Source organism: Notechis scutatus, chromosome 7 (genome assembly GCF_049901735.1).
Source record: "Notechis scutatus isolate UNSWTSFEM ecotype Mainland chromosome 7, rNotScu1.2, whole genome shotgun sequence".
In the NCBI taxonomy this organism is placed as follows: Eukaryota; Metazoa; Chordata; class Lepidosauria; order Squamata; family Elapidae; genus Notechis; species Notechis scutatus.
The window spans coordinates 3,960,878-3,971,187 of NC_142015.1; the positions used below are offsets into that span (position 1 = coordinate 3,960,878).

Genomic DNA, 10,310 nt, shown 5'->3' on the forward strand with positions numbered 1-10,310 from the left:
TTCTTCCTCTTATCCTCCTCCCCCTCCTCCCCTCCTTCTAATTTTGCTTCTTCCTCTCCTCCTCCTCCTTCTAATTTTGCTTCTTCCTCTTATCCTCCTCCTCCTCCTCCTCCCCTCCTAACTTTGCTCCTTCCTCTTATCCTCCTCCTCCTCCTAATTTTTCTTCTTCCTCTTATCCCCCTCCTCCTCCTCCCCTCCTAACTTTGCTTCTTCCTCTTATCCTCCTCCTCCTTCTAATTTTTCTTCTTCCTCTTATCCTCCTCCTCCTCCTCCTCCTCCTCCTCCTCCTCCTCCTCCTCCTTCTAATTTTGCTTCTTCCTCTCCTCCTCCTCCTTCTAATTTTGCTTCTTCCTCTTATCCTCCTCCTCCTTCTAATTTTGCTTCTTCCTCTTATCTTCCTCTTCCTCCTCCTCCCCTCCTAACTTTGCTCCTTCCTCTTATCCTCCTCCTCCTCCTAATTTTTCTTCTTCCTCTTATCCCCCTCCTCCTCCTCCTCCCTCCTAACTTTGCTTCTTCCTCTTATCCTCCTCCTCCTTCTAATTTTTCTTCTTCCTCTTATCCTCCTCCTCCTCCTCCCCTCCTAACTTTGCTTCTTCCTCTCCTCCTCCTCCTCCTTCTAATTTTGCTTCTTCCTCTTATCCTCCTCTTCCTCCTCCTCCTAACTTTGCCTTCCTCCTAACTTTGCTTCTTCCTCTTATCCTCTTCCTCCTTCTAATTTTTCTTCTTCCTCTTATCCTCCTCCTCCTCCCCTCCTAACTTTGCTTCTTCCTCTTATCCTCTTCCTCCTTCTAATTTTTCTTCTTCCTCTTATCCTCCTCCTCCTCCCCTCCTTCTAATTTTGCTTCTTCCTCTTATCCTCCTCCTCCTTCTAATTTTGCTTCTTCCTCTTATCCTCCTCTTCCTCCTCCTCCCCTCCTAACTTTGCTTCTTCCTCTTATCCTCTTCCTCCTTCTAATTTTGCTTCTTCCTCTTATCCTTCTCTTCCTCCTCCTCCCCTCCTAACTTTGCTTCTTCCTCTTATCCTCTTCCTCCTTCTAATTTTTCTTCTTCCTCTTATCCTCCTCCTCCTCCCCTCCTAACTTTGCTTCTTCCTCTTATCCTCCTCCTCCTTCTAATTTTTCTTCTTCCTCTTATCCTCCTCCTCCTCCCCTCCTTCTAATTTTGCTTCTTCCTCTTATCCTCCTCCTCCTTCTAATTTTGCTTCTTCCTCTTATCCTCCTCTTCCTCCTCCTCCCCTCCTAACTTTGCTTCTTCCTCTTATCCTCTTCCTCCTTCTAATTTTTCTTCTTCCTCTTATCCTCCTCCTCCTCCCCTCCTTCTAATTTTGCTTCTTCCTTCTTATCCTCCTCCTCCTTCTAATTTTGCTTCTTCCTCTCCTCCTCCTTCTAATTTTCTTCTTCCTCTTATCCTCCTCCTCCTTCCTAACTTTGCTTCTTCCTCTTATCCTCTTCCTCCTTCTAATTTTTCTTCTTCCTCTTATCCTCCTCCTCCTCCTCCTCCTCCTCCTCCTCCTCCTCCTCCTCCTCCTCCTCCTCCTCCTCCTCCTCCTCCCCTCCTTCTAATTTTTCTTCTTCCTCTCCTCCTCCTCCTTCTAATTTTGCTTCTTCCTCTTATCCTCCTCCTCCTTCTAATTTTGCTTCTTCTTCTTATCCTCCTCCTTCTAATTTTTCTTCTTCCTCTCCTCCTCCTCCTCCTCCTCCTCCTCCTCCTCCTCCTCCTCCTCCTCCTCCTCCTCCTCCTCCTCCTCCTCCTCCTCCTCCTCCTCCTCCCAGATCCAAAAGGTTCAAAACAGTGTGGGGGGGTGAAGACAGTTCCTGCTGCAGATATACTGTGGTCGTGCAACATAATAGGTAGAATAACTTCATTGTCACTTTAAATGTACATGACTCGGCATACATTAAAATGAAGTTTCATTGCATAGAGCTCTCAAAGGGGTCACCCCCTCCAATACGCACTACATAAACCTGACCAAATAATAAATAACCACAGACTTATGCATATACTCACATTATACTATGTGACACGGAGAAGCAACCCAGTCTAATTCGGATGTACATGGCAAGAGGAAAACGAATATTGCGAGTTTAGCAGGCAGATGGGAACAAAGCTGTTACAGAATCTGGTAGTCCTGCTAGAACAGGGGTGTCAAAATCGATTTCATTGAGGGCCACATCCGGGTTGTGTGACTTGGGGGGGGGGGCGTGGCCAAGGGTGCGTGTGGCCAGCTCGACGTCACTCATGTCAGGGGCACCTATAGTGGTCCAAGCGCTCTGCCAGCAAAAACAGGCTCCCGAGCTCCGTTTTGGCCTCTGACAGCCTCCTGCAATCTTCTGCCAAGAAAACGGAGCTCGGGGTAGGTGGGGGAGGGGACACGTGCAGCCCTCCTGAGCTCACGTTTTGGTGGCATAAGCACTGCAGGCCAGTCCTTCATTGTTTCCAGGGCCATAGGCCAGATCTAAGCACCCCTTGGGCCAGATCCGCTGCCCACCCTGAGCCTTGAGTTTGGCACCCCATGCTAGAAACAGTAGATCAGATTAAAACCTGAGAGTGTAGTTTGCTATGCTTGGCTGGCCTTATCTTCATTTTTTTCTGGCTAGTCTGTTTTAATAGAATAGAATAGAATAGAATAGAATAGAATAGAATAGAATAGAATAGAATAGAATAGGAATAGGAATAGGAATAGGAATAGGAATAGGAATAGAATTGAGAATATAGAATAGAATATAGAATAGAATAGGAATAGGATTGAGAATAGAATATAGAATAGAATAGAATAGGAATAGAATAGGAATAGGATTGAGAATAGAATAGAATAGAATATAGAATAGAGTAGAGTAGAGTAGAATAGAATAGAATAGAATAGAATAGAATAGAATAGAATAGAATAGAATAGAATAGAATTCTTTATTGGCCAAGTGTGATTGGACTCACAAGGAATTTGTCTTGGTGCAAATGTTCTCACTGGACATAAAAGAAAAGATACATTCGTCAAGAGTCAAAAATCATCAGGTACAACACTTAATAATCGTCATAGGGTACAACAAGCAATCAGATCCTACTAGGAAACAGTCAGTATAAATTGTAAGGCTACAAGCGACCAAGTTACAGTCATACAGTCACAAGTGGGAGGGGATGGGCGATAAGGAGTGATGAGAAGATTAATAGTAATAGTAATGCAGACTTTGTAAATAGTTGGACAGTGTTGAGGGAATTTGTTGTTTAGCAGAGTGATGGCATTTGGGAAAAACTGTCCTTGTGTTTAATTGTTCTGGTGTGCACGGGCTCTATAGCGTCGTTTTGGGGGAAGGAGTTGAAACAGTTTATGTCTGGGATGTGAGGGGTCTGTAAATATTTTCCCATCCCTCTTTTGGACTTGTGCAGTATACAGGTCCTCCATGGAAGGCAGGCTGGTAGCAATTGTTTTTTTCTGCAGTCCTAATTATCCTCTAAAGTCTGTGTCCATCTTGTTGGGTTAATGCGTGTAGAATTCAATATACGGTCAGAAACAGAGCATGCAGTACTCCAGGAACCAGTTTAAGTTTTATGTATGAAAGCAGCTGAATTGGGAACATAATATCTAGTTGATCTTAAGGTTGTGGGCAACTGACTTGGCTCTTCTTGATCCCATATTTTAGAACAATCTGGACTTTTGCTGACCACTGAAAACCCAACAGGGTTCAACAAATGGCATTTATTTGGACGTGGCTCAGAAAAAAGGTTGAATTATTGATAGTTCAAGCCAATTGGCCAATAAAATAGCAAATGAGAACCTTTTTTCTTTCCTGTCAAGGGCCATTATCCTGGTCCTGGGAGGATAAGGTGATTTAGCCTTGGTGGCACAGTGGTGAGAGTGCAGTACTGCCGGCTGCCTGCAATTTGGCAGTTCGAATCTCACCAGGCTCAAGGTTGACTCAGCCTTCTATCCTTCCGAGGTGGGTAAAATTAGGACCCAGATTGTTGGGGGCAAGAGGCTTAGAGAGGGCTGTAAAAGCACTGTGAAGCGGTATATAAGTCTAAGTGCTATTGCTATTCCTTCCTTCCTTCCTTCCTTCCTTCCTTCCTTCCTTCCTTCCTTCCTTCCTTCCTTGCCTCCCTCTCACCCCCTTCCTTCCTTCCTTCCTTCCTTCCTTCCTTCCTTCCTTCCTTCCTTCCTTCCTTCCATCCATCCATCCATCCATCCATCCATCCATCCATCCATGGTGGCATAGTGGTTAGAATGCAGCATGGCAGGCTAACTCTGCCCACTGCCAGGAGTTTGATCCAGACCAGCTCAAGGTTGACTCAGCCTTCCATCCTTCTGAGGTGGGTAAAATGAGGACCAAGATTGTTGGGGGGCAATTTGCTAACTCTGTAAACCGCTTAGAGAGGGCTGTAAAGGCATTGCGAAGTGATATATAAAGTCTAAGCGCCATTGCTATTATTGATTAGCTGGTGCTGTTTCTGCTTACTTGGGTATTGGCTGCTCCAGAAGGTTATCTGTTGGTCCTCTCCTGTGCAACCCATTGGTGCCTTTTCTCTTTTTCAGTTGGAAAGATAACCCCGTGTTACCCGAAGGGCTGCTGTATGAAGGCCTTTGCGAAGAACCTCTGGCATATTCTGGGGGCAGTGCGGCTCAGAGCTCCACCCTGCATGCCTTCGATGAGCTGCTTGGTATCCAACATCAGAAAGAAAGTGGTAAGACCTGTCCTTTGCTTGCATTTAGATCCGGCATTTTATACTGAAACTAGGATAAAACACCAGTGGGTTTTTCAAATCTTCCAACTGTTCTGACCCGGCTCCCAAACACAACAAACTCTTTGTAGTTAAATAGATGTTTTCTTTATTAGGAGCTCCACCAGCCCTGGCAAAAAATCCTCTCTCTCTCTCTCTCTCTCTCTCTCTCTCTCTCTCTCTCTCTCTCTCTCTCCCTCCCTCCCTCCCTCCCTCCCTCCCTCCCTCCCTCCCTCCCTTCCTCCCTTGCCGGAGATGAATAGTTGTCTGCCACATCTATTCATCTCTGCCTCCTGCCTTTTATCCCCAGAGCTAGGATGCGGCTTCATTAGCAGCAGAACGTCCCAAGGACCAGCCCATAGATTTCCGCTGCTCTCCTCTCCTCTGCCTTCTGTACATCTATGCATCAGGCACTGGACTCAGCTGTTCCTCCTCTTCTTCATCAGCCAACTCCAGACCTGGGGGCTGTTTACTCTCCATCTGAGGGCTGACGGTTAACGCAGGATCCCCCCCTCTCTCTCCCTCCCTCTCTCTCTCTCTCTCTCTCTCTCTCTCTCTCTGCCAGCTCCATTCCCTCTTCCCCCTCAGAGCTCCCACGCCTCCTCCTCCTCTGATTTGACTGCTGGAGAGGCCGGTGGCTGACAGGCCACAACACCAACCCTGGATGGAGAAACCAGATTTATGACTTCTCAGGATTTCTCAGTGAGAAGAAAGAAGGATTTTCCCCTTTGGGGTCACAGTAGAATTCCTTTTGAGAAAGCCCCATTGGGAATAATTTTCCTCCTGATATCTTCCATTGTGATCGAATGGAAGTGTGGGAAGCCAGGAAGATTGTGAGGGCATTCATACCCCCACCTTGGCCCACCTAGTTAACAAAACAAACATATTCATCCATGAGAATTTCACTGAAATTAATTTTCTCTTGAAGTGGTACTTCTGTATTCAATGTTAATTGTTTCTGGGAGGCACGGTAGGTACTTAAAAACTAAGATAACGTATGTGTGAGGCGAACCTTTACCTTTACTTTAAGAGTCAACAGAATTTGAGAGGGGTTGGACTTAGATTGTTTATGGGAACATAATGACTCTAGGCTGATGACTTGCTTAACTAAGTCCCCTGGTTCTGCCTCTTTTCTCCTACATCAGCAATGTGGGTTAGAAATTATGAGGGATTTAAAAATACTTAAAGGGCTAATTTGTTGAGCAGGTTGACTCAATCATTTCAAATTGCCTTGAATCCCACTTATCCATTCCTTTGGTATCTTTTACCAGCTGGATTTTTGCACAGGATGAGAAAATACATGCCTCCTCATCATCAGGCCTTCATTGAAGAAATCCGATCTGTTCCTCGACTGAAGGATCACGTCTTATCTTCTGCAAACCAAGACCTTCAGTCCACATACAACAAGTGTGTGGCTGCTCTTTCTGAGCTAAGGACCTACCATATCACCTTGGTCACCAAGTACATCGTTATAGCAGCCAAAAAAGCCAAGAACAACATTTCTCAAACCACGAGTCCTCCATCTTTCCTGGAAGTGGTAGGGACTGGGGGTTCACGGGTTCTGAAATTCTTAAAAAGTGTCCGGGACACAACAAAAGAAGCTATGATACAACTCTAAAAGATGGTCTTTTTGGTCAAGTAGAGATCAAAGTCATGATTATGTCATGTCAACATCTCTTGATATCTATGAGTCAGTCAACATCTCTTGATATGTATATAATAGGTGGGAGCAACTCTTCACCCGGACGGTCTAAAAGGTTGGATCATGGACCAATCTTTGTTAATCTGAGACATTTCTTTGCTCCTCCAAGCAACTTCATCAGTCAGAGCTAACTTAGTTAGGCAGCGAGAGAGAGAGTTGTTGAAATGCGCCAACTCTTGCCACACCAATTTCAGGGGTTTCTTCCCAAAATGCAGTGCAATATGTCAATGAAGACCCCATCATCTAAGCCAAAGAGGTCTAAAGGTTGAATCATCGCAACTGGACCAACGTTTGTTAACCTGAAACAATTAACAGTTAATTTTTGTTCTCTACTGATGAAGTTGCTTGGAGGAGCAATGGAAGACTCTGATGAACAAAGTTTGGTCCAGTTGCCATGATTCCACCTTTAGATCCCTTTGGCTTGGATGATGGAGTCTTCATTGACATATCTTCAGCCAGATGGCACTGTGTCAGCCTTCCAGAAAACCTCCACTCCAACAAATAACTCCGAGACAGACAGCTTCTCAAAAGTTCTTTTTTATTTGGGTAGTAAACTGGCACATCTGGGAAATCCCAAATCTGAAAGTTCTGGGTTTCCTTGCAATAAGTAAAAAATTACAAATCCATGCCCTGCACCCATCATCGCATCACATGCCCCAATCACCATCCATCCCAACTTGAGACTTCCCCTCACCCAAGTGCCGAAATAACATGACCTTGACTTAGAAAAAGAAAGTTATTATGTCTAACTGCATACATTCTAAGAAATTCCTCCCTCCCATTTTCCCAGGCTCAACAATGTGACAGTGTGGAAGTGTCTGGTGCTAATATGGCTTCCAAAGCTGACACACTGAATGTTAAAAAGACAGGTAGTCCTCGACTTACAACACTTCATTTAGTGACCGTTCAAAGTTACAACGACACTGAAAAAAAGTGACTGACAACTGTTTTTCACAGTTACAACCTTTGCACTATCCCCATGGTCACGTGATCAAAATTCAGGTGCTTGGCAACTGACTCATACTTATGATAGTTGCAGTGTCCAGGGGTCGTGTGATCTGTTTTTGCGACCTTTTGACAAGCCAGGTCCATGGGGAAGCCAGATTCACTTAACAACTGGGTTACTAACTTATCAACTGCAATGATTGACTTAACAATTGAGGCAAAAAATGGTTGTAAAGCAGGGCAAAGCTCACTTAACACATGTCTCATTTAACAACAGAAATATTGGCCACCATTGTGGTCGTAAGTTGAGGACTACCTGTATTTTCTGTTAAAAGACATATAAATATATCATAAGAAACACATTCAAAGGAAAAAAAATATGGAAAAGTAAATTTGCAAAAAGAAAAGGAAGGAAATAAAGAGAGGGAGAAAAAAGAAAATGTAAAAAATCAAATCACATAAAACATGAAAAATGCATAGGATGTTCTTCCCTTTGGCAGTTAGACATGCAATTCTAATGAAAGCTGTCTCCGTAAGATGGCATAATTTTTGCTCGGTTCTATAACCCATCCTTTTTAATAACTGAAAGAATAAGTCACAAAATCATTTTCTTTTTTATGCAAAAAATAAAAAATAACAAAAAATCCACAAGAGGTTTCCAGTCATTGGGCCATCCGTAATGTCTTTTCTCTAATTAATGAAGTCGGTTTAACCATCTCAGCGAATTCTATCCATTTCCTCAACTGTTCCTTTGCTGTTCGCTCGAACCAGTAGCAGCCCACCACTGGTAATGCCGAATCTTTCTGTATGCAATAATCTTGTTGCAATAATCTTATACCGAAATATTCTTCCTTGACTCTTTTCTTTTTCTCCCCCCCCCCCCACAAAGTTGTTTTATTTTTATTTTACATACATATCAATGTGTGAACAATGTTAACCCCTGAGTGTTTCCATTTTACACCCAATAACATATTAATAATCATATTAACTATTTTTCATAATCTTATTTCATTCCAATCTTAATACATATCCTTATATTCCATTTAATCTCTTGTTCATTTATATATTCCATATCTAATTGTATTGTTTCTTTTATGCTAATTCATATTATTCAAATATATTTAATATCACCCTCATTCAGATTTTAGTTTCCTTTCTTTTTCTTACATCATCTTATTATGACAAAAAAGTGTATACCATTATTTTCCCTCTCTCCAATTTCATTCCATTTCTAACTTTCAGTTATGCCACTACAGTTCCTAAGAATATTCCCTAATATATTTTCTTTTTTATTGTAATATTTCATTCATCAAATTTATCCTTCCTTTTTACCACAGTTAAAAACATCATTAGTTATATTTAATACATTTGACAAGTGTTTGTAGCTTTACCAATAATAATCCTGTTAATGTTAAATCACCATTTTAACAATCAAATTCCATTTTATATACTCCCTTATCTCCCCTCACTCTTATTTCCAACACTATTCTAATTTTAATTATATCTTTATTATACTGGAGGAAGAAGAAAATACTATTTTCTAATTGTTTATCCATCCATCATAAAAGGAAAACTTCTGTTTTGATTGAATATTAATCTTTAAAATCCCTGGTATTAAGGTGTGTGTTTGAACCCAACTTTAAAGCTCTTTTAACTTGTCCACCAAGCATGATAAAATATCTCTTCAGGTTGTTTACATTTTCCCTATACATTTAGAATGCCTTTATATGTTTTATTTAGATAATTTCTCTGGTCCCATAGGCCAGAGGATACCTTATTTTAGGAAATATTCTATTTAAGGTCATAACATAACATAATGTAAGTTTCAACCCTGTTGACCACATATTTTCCATTGACCCATCTCTATATTATAACCAAAATTCTAAGCCCACTTTATCATATGCTCTTTAACCTGTTCTTCCATTTCAAACATCAATAAAAGTTTATACGCTTTTGCAACTATCTATACATCGTTGGTACCCAATTACACTTCAAAGACTTCTTACTTCGCTCCATACCGTAAATCCTATTATCCCTTTTAAATCTTCTTGATAATTATAAGTGGAAAACTATTGACACCGATACCTTTCCGCCATTTTGATTTAATTTTATATTTTAAAATTGCATTTTGGCTTTAACACTTACACAGCTTGGAGTAATCTTTTTTTTCACATCCCAGATTCTCCATAGCAGAAAATAATGCCAGCCAGGGATTGAAAATGTACCGTAGTTCTTAATTTACAATTAAAATCAGGACTAGAATTCCCATCGCTAAGCAAATCATTGTTAAGTGAGACAGGCCCAATTTTACAAGCTGTTTTGCCACAACTAATAAGGAAATAACTGCAGCTGTTGAGTGCATCACCCATTCGTTAAGCGAATCCAGTTCCCCTCACTGACTTAGCTTGTTGGAACCCAGCTGGGAAGATTACAAACCGTGATCAGGTGATCCCGGGATGCTGCGATCCTTGTACATACATGGTTGCCAAATACCTGAATTTTGAACACGTGACTGCAGAGATGCTAAAATGGAGGTGTTTTTTTTTAAACAGATTAACAGAGTTGGGAGGGACCTTGTAGGTCATCTAGTCCAACCCCCTGCCCAAGCAGGAGGCCCTACACCATTTCTGACAAATGGCAGTCTGGTCCCTTCTTGAGAGTGTGAAAACTGTGTTGTGGCCTGTCGGCCACTGGCCCCTCCAGCAGTCAAATCAGATAATGAGGTGGTGTGGGAGTCAGGGTCAGCATCAAAGCAACCTGAGGGGGAAGAAGGAATGGAGCCGGCAGAGAGAGAGAGAGAGAGAGAGAGAGAGAGAGAGAGAGAGAGAGGAGGGAGGGAGAGGTGGAGCTTGGGCTGTCCATCAACCCTCAGATGGAGAGTCAACAGTCCTCAGGTCTAGACGTGGCTGATGAGGAAGAGGAGGAACAGCTGGGTCCAGTACCTGACACGCAG

General features: G+C 42.4%; 1 protein-coding gene across 1 annotated transcript in view; it reads left to right on the forward strand.

The window, feature by feature from the left end:
* IDO2 (indoleamine 2,3-dioxygenase 2) overlaps window positions 1–6,929 on the forward strand; it is a 30,427-nt gene extending 23,498 nt beyond the window's left edge. The window contains exons 9-10 of the mRNA XM_026690540.2: window positions 4,526–4,674; window positions 5,982–6,929. Of these exons, the coding sequence (XP_026546325.1) occupies window positions 4,526–4,674; window positions 5,982–6,328 (496 nt within the window). The 3' untranslated portion in view covers window positions 6,329–6,929. The remainder of the gene's footprint in view (window positions 1–4,525; window positions 4,675–5,981) is intronic.
* The last annotated feature ends 3,381 nt before the right edge of the window (window positions 6,930–10,310 follow it).